At 33.8% G+C, this 17,252-nt stretch overlaps 4 protein-coding genes across 7 annotated transcripts; 2 read left to right on the forward strand and 2 right to left on the reverse strand.

Moving 5' to 3' along the window:
- The first annotated feature begins 208 nt into the window (after nt 1-208).
- LOC126655718 (scarecrow-like protein 15) lies at nt 209-2,214 on the forward strand. The gene has a single exon (XM_050349983.2). It carries the CDS (start codon nt 350-352, stop codon nt 1,943-1,945), a length of 1,596 nt encoding a protein of 531 aa, XP_050205940.1. The 5' UTR covers nt 209-349; the 3' UTR covers nt 1,946-2,214.
- Nucleotides 2,215-4,237: 2,023 nt separating this feature from the next.
- Nucleotides 4,238-6,184, forward strand: LOC126655724 (HVA22-like protein k). Its single transcript, XM_050349992.2, has 8 exons — nt 4,238-4,395; nt 4,628-4,686; nt 4,838-4,935; nt 5,054-5,105; nt 5,344-5,407; nt 5,496-5,591; nt 5,801-5,873; nt 5,964-6,184. The coding sequence occupies exons 1-8, from the start codon at nt 4,363-4,365 to the stop codon at nt 6,062-6,064; spliced, it is 576 nt and encodes a 191-aa protein (XP_050205949.1). The 5' UTR covers nt 4,238-4,362; the 3' UTR covers nt 6,065-6,184.
- Nucleotides 6,185-6,308: 124 nt separating this feature from the next.
- LOC126655722 (G-box-binding factor 1) lies at nt 6,309-10,373 on the reverse strand. Of its 4 annotated transcripts, none has more exons than XM_050349990.2 (12): nt 10,051-10,373; nt 8,753-8,802; nt 8,602-8,649; nt 8,430-8,519; nt 8,225-8,314; nt 7,965-8,122; nt 7,779-7,836; nt 7,502-7,550; nt 7,229-7,299; nt 6,981-7,058; nt 6,775-6,900; nt 6,309-6,659 (listed from the first exon to the last, which is right to left on the reverse strand). In XM_050349990.2, the coding sequence occupies exons 1-12, from the start codon at nt 10,064-10,066 to the stop codon at nt 6,558-6,560; spliced, it is 936 nt and encodes a 311-aa protein (XP_050205947.1). In that variant the 5' UTR covers nt 10,067-10,373; the 3' UTR covers nt 6,309-6,557. The 4 variants fall into 4 exon arrangements, with proteins under 4 accessions (XP_050205947.1, XP_050205943.1, XP_055962445.1 ...); XM_050349986.2 differs by having other exon boundaries at nt 7,229-7,416; XM_056106470.1 differs by having other exon boundaries at nt 7,229-7,416; nt 8,753-8,894; nt 10,051-10,370.
- A 1,156-nt stretch (nt 10,374-11,529) lies between these two features.
- Nucleotides 11,530-16,676, reverse strand: LOC126655721 (serine/threonine/tyrosine-protein kinase HT1). The gene is made up of 6 exons (XM_050349985.2): nt 16,376-16,676; nt 14,145-14,277; nt 13,342-13,537; nt 12,752-12,873; nt 12,337-12,495; nt 11,530-12,125 (listed from the first exon to the last, which is right to left on the reverse strand). The coding sequence occupies exons 1-6, from the start codon at nt 16,537-16,539 to the stop codon at nt 11,829-11,831; spliced, it is 1,071 nt and encodes a 356-aa protein (XP_050205942.1). The 5' UTR covers nt 16,540-16,676; the 3' UTR covers nt 11,530-11,828.
- Nucleotides 16,677-17,252: the final 576 nt, after the last annotated feature.

Below are 17,252 nucleotides of genomic sequence, written 5' to 3' on the forward strand. Positions count from 1 at the left end.
AAAGTTTAGAAATATTAAATTCACCATATTCTTTTAAAAACTTTATAATATTTGGTTTTCAAATTTAAAAATATTTACCATATTTAAAAGAATTTAAAAATTTATAGATAATTTGACCGATTATTTTGATTTGATTCGATTCGATTTTGTAGTCGGTTCGGTTGGGTGCACATTACTACAAAGTACAAACCCATGCACACGCAAAGATAAAAAGGCAGCAATCATAACCATCAAAAGCCCTCTCCTCTCCTCCAATTCCCTCTTACTTTCCAAAAACACTTAAAACCAAACCCTACAAACCAAAATAAAACAGATTTCGTCGCTATAGCTTTAAGCTTTCTTTTTAGCGATGAAAATTCCCCTTCACCACCTGAAAAACAACACCAACACTCGAGACAACGGATTCCACACCAGCAACAGTGCTCCAAATCTCTGCTACGAGCCCACCTCCGTTCTTGATCTCCGGCGAAGCCCAAGTCCTGGTTCCGGCCACCCAGTCTCGTCGTCTTTGACTGATCCTTCTCTTGATCAGTGGGATGAACACGTCTTACAGAATTTCGACTGGGATTCCATCATGAAAGAATTGGATTTTCACGACGATTCTGCTCCTCAGCTCAAGAATTTTCATCAAGTTACTTACCCTAATAATAATAGTAATCTCTCGTCGGAGTTTCTCGCGACGCCCACCAACGGCGACGCTCCTCCGTTGCTGCTTAATCATCCTGATTTTAGTGATGTATGCTTCAACGTACCAAATTTTCAGAATTCGAATTCCCTTGATTTGTCTCATAATATTGGAAACTGGAATAAAGTTGGATTCGATCTTATTCAAGAACTTATACGAGCAGCGGATTGTATAGACTCCAACGAGTTACACCTCTCCAACGTTATACTAGAACGTCTCAATCTCCGGCTACAATCCCCCGTCGGAAAACCTCTACAACGAGCCGCTTTCTTCTTCAAAGAAGCTCTTCAGAATCTCCTCACCGGTAACTCAACTCAAATCCAAACTCGCTTAACTTCGTGGCCGGAAGTTGTTCAAACCATAAAAGCTTATAAAGCCTTCTCAGGTATTTCTCCGATTCCGATGTTCAATCACTTTACAGTTAACCAAGCACTACTTGAAACCTTAGAAGACTCGCCGCCGTTCATTCATGTGATCGATTTCGATATCGGACTCGGTTGTCAGTACGCTTCGTTCATGAGAGAACTCGTGGAGAAAACCGAGAGCTTTTGTAATAAAATTACGTCTCCGGTTCTTAGAATTACTGCTATAGTTACTGAAGATTACGCAATCCAGACACAGTTGATTAAACAGTGTCTGTACAATCTTGCAGTTGAGTTAAAGATTAGGTTTCAGATTGAGTTTGTTCTTGATCGTACGTTTGAAATGGTGTCGTTTAAGTCAGTTAAGTTCATTGAAGGAGAGAACGTTGCTGTTATTTTATCTTCAGCTTTTTTCCGACGTCTGGGATCAAGTAATAATATCATTGACTCGTTTGTGTCTGATCTCCGGCGAGTTTCGCCGGCGGTTGTAGTTGTGGTAGATAATGAAGGGTTTGGAGAAGCGGGAACAGCGTCGTTTAGGAGGAATTTTGTTAATGCTCTCGAGTTTTATTCTATGATATTTGAGTCACTTGATGCCGCGACGGCAGGTGGCGGTGGTGGTGGAGATTGGGCAAGAAAAATAGAGATGCTTTTGTTGAAACCGAGAATATTTGACGCCGTTGAAGGTTGCCGGAGAAGAGTGTCACCGCCGTGGAAGGAGGTGTTTTATGGAGCGGGAATGAGGATGGCGGCGTTTAGTCAGTTTGCTGATTTTCAAGCTGAGTGTTTGCTTGGCAAGGTTCAGGTTAGAGGATTCTACGTGGCGAAACGACAGGCTGAGTTGGTGCTTTGTTGGCATGAGAGGTCCTTAATCGCCACGTCAGCTTGGAAATGTTAGAGCTTAATTAACATTGGTTGGGGTTTATCTGTGTTAATCATGATAATTAATTAATTAATAGGTCTAGGGGTATTTTTGGGATATGATAATGTGTCATTCCAAAATAACCTAAAGTTTTTATTTTAGTTGGTAGCTCTATTTTTTGGGTTGGTGTGGCGCTACAAAGAAAGTGAGGCTAGGAGGTTTTTAGCAACTCTTCTTTGCCTGTCTTAATGTGTAATTTACATGCAAGTACTTTTGCATGCAATCTACATAAATATTTAAAGCAAGATTTGAAAGGATAATTATTATTATACAAATTATGAAAATCATATTTTGCCTTTTTCTTTTCTTCAGAAATTGGCATTAATTAGTTTGGTCAGATGTTATTTGTTAGTTTATGAAAAGGTTGGGATTAAACCCACATCTTTAAAAATACATTTGGAGAGTATATGACTACTTTACTTGCATCTTGCTATTTTGTTCGCATAAGAGATTGGATAATAGGTCAATTCTTGAATTATTAAAAAAATTAACATTTATTCTTTCTTTTTAGAAACATTTACTCATATTCATTTAAATTTTTTATGATTAAAGTTATTTTGTGCTTAATTGGACTATATGATAAAAAAAACACAAAGGACGTCGTGAAAATTTACATAAATAGCACGCAAGATTTTCTTGATAATTATTATTGTGTCGATCAAAAAATTTCAATTAAATTGTTTCATTTATATAGTAAAGAATATTCAAAAAAATTATATTTTTTGTGTGGTCCAACTTCTAAAATTGCTATTTTAGTCTATTGCTAATTTCCAATTCAATTATAGTCATTTGTTTAAATTGGAGTAAAAAAAATCAAATAGTATAACATTCATGTTTGAAATTTTTTATGGTAAAAAACAAATTGAATATTTGAGCTTTTTTCCACTATAACTTGAACAAATGACTACAATTTAAACCGAGAAAAATGAGTAAAAACTGATAATTTTGTAAGAAACAAAATCAAAAAAATTGAATATTTTAAGATGATTAAACCTATAAGTAAACATCAATTAAGGATTTTGAGATCCAATTTTATCAAATTAATTAGTTTTTTCATATTAAATCGGTTAAACATACCACATTAATAATTGTTTTTAAATCAGCGATTATATTAGCCAAAAATTCATTTACACACTAAATTAATATATATCTATATCTATACTATATATAAAAGCACGGATGAGGGAGGGGACAAGCACATTTACGTTAATGTCCTCAAAACTATTTTAATTATCATTAAATAATAATTATTCTATCTAAATATTAGCTAACTTAAATGACTTTTAATTCAATTAAAATACTCTTCTATCTTATTCTATCTAAATATTAGCTAATTTAAATAATTTTTAATTCAATTAAAATACTCTCCTATTTTATAGAATTGTCAATCATATCTACCACTGCAATATTTAGATTCAATTTTCTAATTCCATCTCTTATATCTCTAATACTTTCTACCTCTTCGTCCCTAATACTCTCTACGGTGGTGGTTGATTTTTGGAGCTACTATCTAAAACAACTTAATTGATACATATACATAGTATTAGTATAGATTATACTTTAGCAGAATTGTAACTAATATAATTAATATAATACTATACATACTTCTATAATAAATTACAAATAATTAATTTTAAAAATTAATAAATTGAAATATTAACAAATTTTTTAATTAATTTACTATTAATTATAATAAAATAAATTGTTATAATATTAATGAACTTACTTAATACTCCCTCCGTCCCATAAAGATAGAAAAAGTACCATCTTTTTTTGTCCCATAAAAATAGAAAAGTAGAGTTAGTTAGGTCAAAAATTATCAAAATATCCCTACATGCTTATCATAAAACATTAAATGCATATTTTGAAAAGATAAACAAATGAGTTGTAAGTGCTATAATTAGTAGAATGACTTTGGAAATGTATATAACTAATAAAGTACAAAGGGTAATTTAGACAAATTATCACAAATTACCTATAAATAACTACTTTCTTAATTCTTGTAAAATGGGTACTTTTTCTATCTTTACGGGACGGAGGGAGTATATAAATTGACGAGTTACATTACGAGCCACGTGCGTAGCACGTAATGCGAACCTAGTAGAGTTAAAAGAATTCAAACACAGGAGGATCAATCATTTACTCAGAATATCATCAGTAGCGAAATAAATTTATTGACCCAATAAAAAAATAAAAAAATACTAACTTCACCGTTAAAATTCGATTGTAATTAATTACGTTGCGTAATGTTGAGCCAAGAAGCGCGAAATTTCCCTGCGAGACGAAGATTCAGCCAAATGAATTGATCGGATTAATAATTAATTTAATTCATTCACAATCATAAATACACTGATACGCAGTTTCTCTTGGCTGCTGATTTTTGTTTTGGAAAAATGGCTTTACTCGGATCTAATTTACCCGGCGAGGTTACCAGATTCTCCTTGTTAGATTGGTTTCTGATTAATTTTCGAGATTTCTTTTTTCATTTGAGAATTAGATTAGTTTTTGCCCAATTTTGTTTTGATAATTAGCTTAGGTTTTGCTCAACTTTATTGCATCTGTTTTGAGTTAAATGAAAATTCATAGCAGAACCTTAGAATTTTTTAACAAATTTGTCATGTTAGTTTAACTTTAATGCTGTATGATTGTATGGAACAGATGGGATTGCGGCTGCTGCTTAGCCCACTTGGTTCTAACATTGTGATTCGAACCGCATGGTGAGAGCTTTTGTTTGATTCATAAATGTATTCTTATGTTTTTGTTTTGTAGAAGTAGCTTAAATCTGTCGGTTCTGCATATTTGAAGCAATCTGATGGAGGTCTGATTGGCATGATTTATTTTTTTGGAAATCTTTTTTTAATTATGCAGTTGCTCGGTGGGGGTTGTATTACCTGTCTACTCCACATTCAAGGCTATCGAGAGAAAAGATCAAAACGAGCAAAAGAAGTGGTTAGTATATTGGGCAGGTGATAATCAATTACCATCGTCCGTTTATTTTCGAGTGTGTGATTGGTAGTTTGAATGATATAGATATTGGTTGACATTTGTCGGTCGTTTTTCTTGACTTTATTCATGTTTTTGCAGCGTATGGTGCTTTCAGCCTTGTGGAAGTGTTCACAGATAAATTTCTCCGTTGGTATGGCTTTCAAACTAAGAAATTATGTAATATGTCAGTTTTGAGGATTGTTATCACATAGGCATGCTTAAGACGGATTCTATCTTCTCCTATAAAAGTCATATATGAACTTTGGAAAAACTCCAGGCTGCACCGAAAAAACTAGAAGCTCTCAAGTGCATTCTGCTTATAGACTTTAGTCATAGATCATGAATTCAATTACCCTTTGATCATTCTTTTATACTTTTTACTTGTGCAGGGTTCCAATGTATTATCATGTGAAATTTGCATTTCTAGTCTGGCTTCAACTTCCCTCTACTGATGTAATTGTCAATACTGCATATTTTTTTTTTCCGATCATTTTTCATAGTTGAATAACGAGTTGGATTCATTTGTTGTCTTGCTGCTCAGGGAGCAAAGAAATTATATGGGAATCATTTGCGTCCATTTCTAATGAGACATCAAGCCAGAGTCGATATGCTTATGGGCATTGCATATGACGAAGTGGTATATTTCCATACTCTTATAATATATAGATTGCTGTATAAACGGCGAACCCAGGACACTCATATGTGGATAATGAAATAACATTGTAATTTATGATCAATTGCTTGTGTTAATGTTGAGAAACTTTATTTGGGGTCATTGGCCCATTGTTTTCTATCTTGTTGGTTAAATGCAGTTACTTTAGTACCCTTGTTTTTTCAATTTTGCAGGCTAAAATTTACAGCACACACCAAACAGAAATTGAATATGCTAAGACTATACTCTTGAAGATTATGGGGCCAGGTCAGTATGCTCTATGTTCAGCTATGCAATGTTAATGTAACCAGCCCTTTTGAGCCAGTGTTAAAATTTCATTGTCTTGTTCTGGAGCAGCTGATGAAACTAGGAATGGACACAGGAGCTCAATTGAGGTCCCTGCTATTGAACACGAGATACAAAGAAGCACCGATGATGAATCTGATCAGGACACTTGATTCGTTTCCATTGTCGTGATGGCCATGCGGTTCATATTTGTAATTGTTTTGTAAGAATTGGAGAATTGCTTTGCTTGTAACAAAACAGAGCAAGAGTAGTTTATGCTTTGATTTCAAACATGATAGAGTCTTGAAGAGTTTTTTTTTTTTTTTTTTTACAAGCTTGAACAAATGTCTCGAGAAAAATGATCATGTGTAATTACAGCTAGTAAATGATCAACAATGTTCTTATCTTTGAAACACGAACAGAAAACTATGCTTTTATATTCTCAACCAAATTGATCACAAATAATACATGCGAATAAACTCATTTGAGGTTCGCAACTCTGGTAAAAATTGTGTGGAATAAGTTATAAATGATACAGTTAAACTAAAGGGTTAAGCGTGTAGATCAGTAAGAAAAATTAATGTTCTATACTCAGTTATACCTACTCATAACCTATAGCGAATGTCGAGAAAAATTACTCTGCGCTTCTCTTTTGCGACTTTGCTACTATTTGTTACCCTCGTCATCATGAGATTGAACAACTGAGGAGTGGTTGTTTTGTTCAAGGTTAGCTACTGCATCTGGCCCGTATAGCCGTGTCAGTTCTTCCTGTTATTGATGAACAAGATTTAGAAATTGCAGAAGACATAGCTATCACGGTGGAAAAAGAAAAAACCACGCCAATGATCTATGTCTAAGACAGAAGATAGGGGTATGATTAAACCTTAATAGACTCGTTTTCAGATTTGAGTTTATCGCATTGATCAGAGATCCTCTGTAGTTCATCTCTAAGATTGCGATTGTCAGTGTTCAAAGTCTCTACCCTTGCTTGTAGCTCTTCACACTCCGCCTGGTACAGATAAATCAAATTGTTAAATTTCTTCATAGTTTGAACGGAGGGGCAATAACATCTATTTTCTAGATTGATACCTGCTTGCGTAATCTTGATCTTCGAGCTGATTCCCTGTTAGATTGCTTTCTCTTTTGTCTTTTCAGTTCTCGTTCATCCTATCATGAAACAAATCCATATGATTAAGTCGAAGAGAGGGACATTTCAGAAGGAAAAAATACACTAATTTCTTTCCGTACAAATAAAGGAGTAATATGCAAAGAAAAAGAAAAAAAAAACAAACATCGTGCACATGCTAGTGAAACCACAAGGATGGCAAGTTACATACTTGAACCCACTGTTCGGGCATTATTGCTGACGGGGCACCAATTGCACCAGGCCTAATTTTCGAAGCTCCAGCTGCAGCAGCAGGAGAAGCATTCCATAAGTCCATACCGATATTTAAATTAGTACCAGGCATTGACCCGACAGGTTTCCCAGATACTGCAGCCCCAGCAGTGTTATTTTGTGCATTGGCTGCAGTGAAGTCAAAGTGGTCGGTCACTAGAATTATTACAGAACATAGAGACGGAACCATTTGGGATAAAGATGAACAACATACCATCAGCAAGCATCTGATCAAAACTTCCCTTCTTATTTCCAGCAAAATCCTAAAGAAATGAGAGCCAATATTCATTGAATAATGTAAGAACATTGTACTAATTTGTCGTACTTCTCAACAGGCCAGCATATAAAAATAATTGTATTTCCAACATTAGCATATCTGATTTTTTATTGTGTACATCAATTAAATAAAATCAATTATCAAGATTTGGAACTTAGGTAGATACAGTCATACAAACCGAAATTATGGCAAGAAAGAACAGAATGACATATACCTGAGGGTTAGCATTGTCGTCACTTCCATCTGAGGAGCCATCACTGCCACTTTCAGCACTGCAAGCATTTTATTATCAGACAAAAGCAAAAGTCCCGTGACATGGAGAAGTATAAATATAACCACTTATACGATAATCGAGGCATATCATATAAAACGTTTACGAAAAAAGCTTAGCTAGACCAACCTTGGGGAGGCACCATCATTTCCGGAACCTGAAGCTGCTTTTGCAGTCTCTCCTGTTTTGCCTGCTGAAGTTCCCTTAGATTTTTTGCCTGAAACTTTGTCCCTTCCATCAGCGCCCTTACCTTCATACTCAGTATTTGCATGTACTAAATTTGGCGCCTACAAAACGGATGATACGAATAAATCAGAGAGCCAGATTAAAACCATTACACATGCCAAATGCTGTATACATAATATATGACAGTAAAAATTTAATATTACCATGGCCATACTAGGATGGGCATATACTCCTCCAGCAGGATACAAAGCCGGGTAAGGAACAGGGGTCCCATATGGTGGCATTAAGTGATGCTGAAAATTTGTCAACGGAAAGGCAATTAAAAGATTCCGCTTTGTAAAGGAGTTGAGAAAGAGAAACTGTTTCCAAATGTCACACTGTATTTTTGTTAAAAATATGGATATTTACCTGACCTCCCCAAAGATAAGGATGGGGAGTTGGAGACGGAACTGTTGATGCAAAAAAGGGAGGAGGAGTGGCTCCGGCACCATAATAAGCCTAAACAAGTAACCGGCATGTTAGAATTTGAGTTTTACACATATATGAATTAAAGTAATTTAAAGACTACATAAGCATAAACCTGCATAGAATTTTGCCAATCAGGATAAGAGGGTGTTGTTGGAATTTCCTGCAAACAGCAAAAGAGGTTAGTATACTGCACAAAGCATTTTGTTTGTAGCAGGCAAGCGTTCTCACAAACACGAGGGGGGAAAAGAGAGAGAGGATTGAACCTGAGCTGATGATGCTGGTTTTGAAGGCTTAGGAGGTGTGCTCTCTTCCCCTGTCCCCATTGAAATCAATTCAACGATAGCCCTTAAATTCTATATTTTGTTATTGGTATCTGGAGTATCCCGAGCAATATTTATGAAGTGTCTGAATAGACACAAACATAAACATAACCACATGTTTCATAAATCAAACAATTTAATTATAAAAATTGTTCATTACTGTCATTGTTGATGAGAACATAAAATCGGTGGTCTTAATATTTATTTAAAAAGGAAGATAAAAGTGTTAAAGACCAAGCCACATCTACAAAAACAATATAAGAAAGACTTCCACATGGAGCTGAGCCATTGAGCTGTTTCACCACAAGCAAAAGATACAAAAAGATTGACACAGCCCCAAGTAACAAAGAATGGACCACACTTTTGTAATCTAAATTTAAAATCAACATGAATTTGCCAAGTGCGAAGTAATATTTTAAAGACTCATAATATCTCATAAGCTTCCTCACAATATCTCATAAGCTTCCTTACAAACTCGTATTGGCAACAGCCCCTTAACATCTCTGTTCAATGGCAAGTAACTTTCAATTGACTAATCAACATGCTACTATACTGCTCAAGCCTCTTTTATTCAAACTAGCTTGTGATATTCGAGGAAAATGGCAACTTCGCAAACAGACTGATAGCATATTAATTCTCATTTAAATAAACATAGTTAAGATGAACCTAAGTCCAAATCAGTTTTTTTTACTCTCGGGTGCAAAATCAAAGCCAACCTAGACATGTCATCATTAAATAACAGCAATAACAATCATCCCTAGACTTCAAATATAAGATATTTCAGTGAGCTTATGGTATGAAATAAGAAAAATTAGCTAAAACCAACTTGACCATGCCCAAATACATAGCAACTCAACACCAAACCAAAATTCCAAAAATTTACACACACAAAACAAAAACTTCAGCTAAAGCTTGAAGGAAATAAAAGCAAAACAGTATGCTAATGACTAATCTCCAAATTTACCATTCAATTGCCAAAATTTAACACCAAACCAGAACTCCAAACATTTACACACACAAGCTAAGCTTCAGAAAAGTAAAAACAGTATGCTAATTAGGACTACCCCAACTTATTTCCAATTCCCTAACCTCAATACACAAAACAAAAGGAACCCAATTTCTTAAAACCACCAAAACATCCAACCCAACAAAAAATATTTAAGCTTTTTAATTAAACCATTAGATCCATAAAACATAAACATAAGCAGAATTAAGTAAGCTAAAGAAATTTAGAGAGAGACCTGGTTTCATTGCCATGAAGAGTGATGTGGAAGTCCAACTTGGAAAATAATTTAAATAAAACCAAAACAAAAATACAAAAGAAATGAGCTTTCTTTTATATTGTTTGTTTCCTGAGAAACCCAAACTTTCCCCTGCTTTTTCTCTGATCCAACGGCTGAGAATTGTGGATAAAGCAACAATCTTTGCAAAGAATATGCAAACGTTGTCTGAGGCTGATGTGGGTGGGTGGGTGGGGCGGTGGCCAATGGGAGTGGAGGAGAGAGGAGGAGTGAGCGGTGGAGAGAGATTAGGGTTAGAGAGAGGTGGTGGCGGTGGTGACACGTGCCATCATGAGGAATACAGCTGTTCATGTCTTATTGGATTAGGTTTTATATGTACTTTCAGCTGACTCATCATTCATAACCCACCACCTCTTTTGGATAATCTTATTTCTTTTTTATTTTTAAACAAAATATCATCAAATTATAGAAAACGAGTCATCTATGCCCTTAAAATTTCACTCCATAATCAAATAAGATCTCAACGTCCACAAAAATTCAAATACGCCCCTAACATCTTAAAAAGTGAACAATCAAGCCTTCCAATTTTGACAACTAAATACCCAATATCTCATTTATGCGTTCAAATTGGGGTCCAATTGTTCACTTTTTAAGACATTAAAAGTATATCCGAATATTTTGGAATGTTAATGACTTATTTGATCCTAAATATAATCTTTTACCTTAAATAATTGGCAAAATTCATTTTAAAATCCTTGTATTTCATCAGTTTTATTGCAAACGATTTATATTCTAAAAATTTATCTTTTTATTTTTCATACTTGTCTAATTTTGATTTTCATGTGTTTTTATGTGGACTGGATAAACAAAAATACCAGCAAATATATAACCAACAAAAATTAAAATTTTCGATATAAGGGCATGAAAAAATTAAATTTAGCAAATATAGGGATTGAAAATATAACCTTTTTGAGATAAGAGTTTTTTTGAATAAAAGTGGTAAAATATAGGGGTTTTCGAAGGCTTTTAGCCTTTAATTGTTACATTATTACAAAACTGAAACTTATTTGACTATCCCCACTTAAATTAAGTACTCAACTACTCTTCCAATCTTATTGTCTTGTTGGTTGCCACGTCATCACTTGCAATTTTTGGGGTACAGGGTTATTATTGTTTGGATATTGGAAGCTTCATTTTGGCAGAACTGGAATAAGTCATAGATTTACAAAAAAAATTGGCTTCATGTCTTTTTTATTATTGGTCATTATAGACCCACTTTGTTAAAAAAATATACATTTCTTAGACAATTCACATAAAGTTAAAAAAATCAATTAATACTTAAATGAGGAAAGACAGCTAGTAGTAAATTAATTGAGCTGTTATTTAATGATAAGAATAATTAAAAAATTCACTGTTGCACATGCCCATCGATTTATTGTAAAAATGATAGGATGCAACGATTATATGAGATAAACACTCTTCAAAATAATTTTTTTGATTATATTCGGTTATGCTCATCCCTAATTAAAAATCAAATCAATGCAACATCTATGATACAAATAAAAATAGAAAAAACACTATAGAAATAAACTTTTTTTTTTCTTTCATTTCCTATTCTATCCACTATAAGTTGAGTTCTGTTGTATGGGTTCTAAGTAAAGAACCTGTCTGCTAACTGAACTATCTACTGACAAACAATTGATTATGTACATCAAATTCAAATCCTAATCTGAACCCTTATAGCTATCAAAATATGACTTTCTCATGCCACAGTATTTTTATTCAGATAAGCAGCTATCGAAACATATAAGAAAATCGTGCTTTCTCACCCTTCCATCGGATGTTTTCGTCACATTACTAGTGTCCTCGAGATCTTCTCCTATGTCGTTTTCGTCGTCTTGGATAGCCACCACCTTGGGAGGTGTCAACTCTGTAGGCCGAAGGCACTGCACGTAGTTTTTGAGATATTTCGTGATTTCCACAAATTCTGGCCGGAGAGCTGGGTCCTCTGACCAACACGATTGCAAGAGAGTAGCCAACTCCTCTGGTATATTCTCCAAGCTCGGCCTTTCATTCTGTACAGTAAACGAACAACCATTCAAATATTTCAAAGTTCGAGAAAAATAGATTTTCAGAGTTTCAGAAGCATTTTCGACAATGGATAAGAAAAGCTGAAACATAGGATTCGAGAAACTGGAATGCAACATAGAAAAACAATACTATGTGAAGGCACGAGTACATGTTACGATTAGTAGTTTCTCTTTACGAAGTGGTTGAACAACGTACATTCGCTGCAGCAGCATATGCGACGGTTATGTTATCCCTTCCCTTAAATGGAGCTTTGTTTGTGAGCAACTCCCAAAGAACTATTGAGAAGCTGTAGACATCCACCTTGTGGTCATAATGTTTCTTCATTCCAATTAGAAGTGCTTCTTTGCTGAAAAGCTAAATTGGAAAATAGATAAAGTTAGACATAGTATTAAGAATATGTGGTATGATAAACTTGAAAGCAAGAATGGTAAGCTACATAGCACAGAAATGGATCAAACGATGATCCACGAAACACCAAAATGAAAAATGGGGAAACAATATCTTTTACAAAAATAAATTATAAATATAAAGCTCCGGAATTTTAGAAGTATTTCCAGAAATGAAAAAAGAAGTGTGAAAACCTAATGTTTAAGCATAGATTGTAAGATACCTCGGGAGCCATCCACCGGTAAGTGCCGGCTTCACAAGTCATTTCATTTGATACCTCCTCTCTTGCTAGGCCAAAGTCGGCCACCTTAATTTGTTTTCTATCATTAGTTAGAAGTAGATTGCCTACACATAGCCGCAAAGAATTCGTAACTAACTAATAAAAGAAAAAAATTGGTAGCTGTTCAAAGATTAACTGAAGGCACCGTCTCATAAAAAAAAGTTATAACATTAGAATTAACCCAGCACTATTGGACATATTGGAATAGATGTTCGTTGATCATGCTAAAACTCTAGGCATAAACTCATTCCACGTAGTCAATCTAGGCATTTTGTTTTGCTAACCCTAAATTGTTAGCCCACATATGAAAAACAAAACACACATTCAGAATCAGTTCAACGGTAATCTTAATTTCTCACTAGCTCACATAAGTTTCTTATTTATGTGAATAAAAAAAGAGTAAGTAGATAGACTAACTCAAATAATAAAAAACACAATTAGTCCGGATTAAAATTCATTGATGTGATACCATTATCAATCAATTGCTATGTGAAATGAATGAAACTGCTGAGAAGAAAAGAAATTGGAAATACTAGGCTTCAGGTCTCGATGAATGATTCCATATTCGTGCACATATGCCATAGCCCTGCAAACATCCAGCGCAAAACTTATAGAAAGTTTAAGATCCAAACGCTTAGGCCGAATGCTCCACAAATACTTCTGTAGCGTATCACCTCCCATAAGTTCGGTGATTAAGAACATAGCTGGTTCCACTGATGCACCGATCAACTACTTGTGCAAAACAAATCTTTTTTAGGAGAAGAGAGATTGGTGATGAAAAAATATACTGAAGAAATAATAGAGTAAATTAACGGCATGTTAATTCATCTAAGAAAATGTAAATATACTTCGGTAGAGTATGCTAAGAGATAATTTAACTCGGTAAACCCATAGCTGAAGAAGATCAGAGATATTGATGGCGAGAAAGTAAAAATTACAAGGTTTTTGCATAACAATATAATAAGAATCTCTTTCTCACGTAAAGGGTAATCATGCTTATTCATAAAAGTTAATCATCAATTAGATAATGTACTCGTTTCGGATTTGAGTTAATGATATAATTTTTGAGATAAAAAAAAAACACATGCAAATAATTACTGACCAGATAATGAATTTATAGACTATCTAGGCTATAGCTTAAATTTACCTTTGCTCCATCGAGCCATTGGAACATAAAATAGGAACCTTAAACAGTGATTAGACGTAACTTACTATTTAACTAGAAGAGCGTAATAAAAAAGAAAACTGATGTGCAAAAATTGGATAATGCAATGCCCCAACAAGTGAAATGAAAAAGAAACACACACATGCAATAAGTGTTGATACAATGAAATACCTTGAGAACATTTTCATGGTTCAATCTAGATTGCAGCATAACCTCTCTCTGAAATTTTTCTTTGTGATCAAGAATTACAGCTGACGTTTTCATTGGCTGAATTATCTTCACTGCAACAGGTTTAGATTCAAACCTAAAAGCATGTTCCGAAAAATGTTAGCAATAGATCAAAATTATATGCATGTTCTTCAACTAACGCTTAGTGCAATAACCAACGATCAAAAGAATGCTCAGCAAATTTATACAAATAAATACATGCACATGTTACATGTTCTGCTATATGTATTTTAACTGTTATGAGACAGCCAGATATGGTAACCAAAGAATTATTCAGTATCCAATCATAATTAACTGCAAGAATTCTTCTCCAAACATCTACTGTTTTAACCCAAAATGTTCCTTTCAATCAAAATAAACAATCCATTTCTGATACTTTGCTCCTAAGAACCCATATACATATCATCAGACGGACTTATTATAAACATTTACCTTGCTTTCTTTTGCACATTCAAAAAGGCATTTGCTCATTTTTAACCTCACTAATAACATAATTCGCTTTGTTACATATAAACCTTGTCAAGATTTACTCATTACTTTCCTTTCAGAAGCAATTTCAAATATCTAGCCTCTCATGTGTAAGTCTACTAGAGACCATTCTTACATGTCAACAAACTAATATCAACCTATAATCATCCTTTAAACGCATAATCAGCTACCAGGCATGCATAACAATCACATAACTAGCCTTAATGCCATGATCATTCTTTGATTAGATATTACTCATAACAAAACAATTACTTCCCCAAACCCAAACCCTATAAAAGTAGCAGGCACAGGGTTAAAGGGAACGTATTTCTTTCACATGCATTACACATTGATGTCAACATATACTTGATTTTAGCTCCTCTTATTATAGTACATACCTACCATGTTACATGTAGAAACATCTAGTGACTTATATTGACATTTTTATACCAAGAATGATTTAAATTAGATAAATTTTGTCATTTACTAATTGACAGGTAAATCATTCAAAACGCCATTATTTTGTGTTGATTTATCTTATAGATTACTTTACTGAAACTTTATCATAAGCTTGGCGACACGATATTGCCACTTATTTCGTGTTGATTTATCTTATAGATTACTTTACTTTACAGAATAATGTTTCCTGAAAGCTGGGACTTTAAATGGCAGTGATTATTTTGCCAACTTTATAAAGGGTCAAATAACATGAAAGATATATTGGCAGTTTGCTTAAAGACAACAAAAGAACTTCTAGCAAGTAGCAACTAAGAAACTAAAAAAGAACTTGAGAAAATCCAAAATAGCCAAGTAAAAAAGTATAAATATACTATTGACAAAAAAACAAAAGTTAGAATCAACAGCCTGAAATTTCCGAAAAACCAACATATGGATTGAAAGCATTGAAAGTAACTCCCATATGCAAAGTTTAACCAAACTGTTCATTATCACATATATGATAATGCTCCCGACAAATCCAAATCATGTTGGGAATAATGGATTAATTTTTTTTATGCGCACGCATCAACAAGCGCATAGCCTGAATTGCATGAACTCATAAATTTCAGATCCATATTTAACGACCAAGCTTAAAGACAATCAGTTTATACAAATCTAAGAAAGCAATAGCAAGTGTAGTCCCCAGTTTATACAAGTTGGTCCATAGCTATAGCAATTTCTTAACTATTCCTAATCAGTGAAGAAATGATATAAGAAAACAACAGAACAAAGGGAACAGAACATCAAATATTATTTCTGCATGAAAAACAAGGAAACAACCCTAGAACATGGGGAAATCTAATAGAGACCCAAGAACCGGAAAAACAATCACGAAAGAACACGAAATCATCACTAAAAAATCAAAATTCAGCATCCTAAACACAATCCTAAACTGTAAAAATCAATTCTTTTCAAACAACAATCAACATACAGCATCCTAAACACAATCCTAAACTGTAATATCCATTATTTCAAAGAACAATCAAAATGCAGCATCCTAAACACAATCCTAAATTATAAAAATCAAACCTTTTCAAACAAAAATCACAATTCCTGAAATTTCTCAACTACCAACACAATCAAAATTCACAAAAACAATTTTAAACCCACTAATATTTACCATCACAACAAAAAAACCCAGAATTCAAATTTCAAGAAAACTAACAAAAATAACCATGCAAACAATGTAATTATAAAAAAGAACATACACTCCTTCATAGACAAGAGAATAAGAGCCTTCAGAGATTAATCTACGAACAAGAACACGACGAGGATCAATTATCAGGCTTCTATCAATGCTGAAAACGTAGTCGTTTTGTACAACACTAGCACTAATATTTTCATCTTCTTCCTCATCAAATGCATTATACATTTTCAAAGCTTTATTCTTTTTCACTCCTTATTTTTCTTCTACCAATTGCATTACACAGTGTTGTATCAAGTTTTCTAATTTAAACATATTTGATTAATTAATTATGTTGCTTTATTATCTAAATGAAATTTGTTTGATTTATTATTGTTAATAATTAAAAAAAAAGGTTTAGGAATTAATGTTGGGATTAAATAGGGGCTGAATACATAGTTTGACCCCTGAACTTGTACCCTTTTACCCATCTAACCTCTAAACTTAACTCTCACCTATCGAACCTCTGAACTTGTTAAATAATCCGATTTGACCCCTGAACTTGATAAAAACGTAAACATTGAACCCCTCCGTACACAATTTCTTCTAGAATGTTTCAAGTGACAGGTGGCACGGAGGGGTTCAATATTTACGTATTTATCAAGTTTAGGGGTTAAATCGGATTATTTAACAAATTCAGAGGTTCGATAGGTGAGACGTTAAGTTTAGAGGTTAGATGGGTAAAAGGGTACAAGTTCAGGGGTCAAACTATGTATTAAGCCATTAAATAGGAGTAATGCTTTATGATCAAGGAAATTTGTTGGCGATTTTGATTTAATTATTGAGGTAAATTTGGACTTTAATAAGTTTGGTGGCTTGCCTTAGTTATCAGATTTTACTTTAAATGGCAATATGTTATAATGTCATCATTTTTCATGTGAAATTCTTAGGTAAATTCGGTT

Source organism: Mercurialis annua, linkage group LG7 (assembly GCF_937616625.2).
Source record: "Mercurialis annua linkage group LG7, ddMerAnnu1.2, whole genome shotgun sequence".
NCBI lineage: Eukaryota > Viridiplantae > Streptophyta > Magnoliopsida > Malpighiales > Euphorbiaceae > Mercurialis > Mercurialis annua.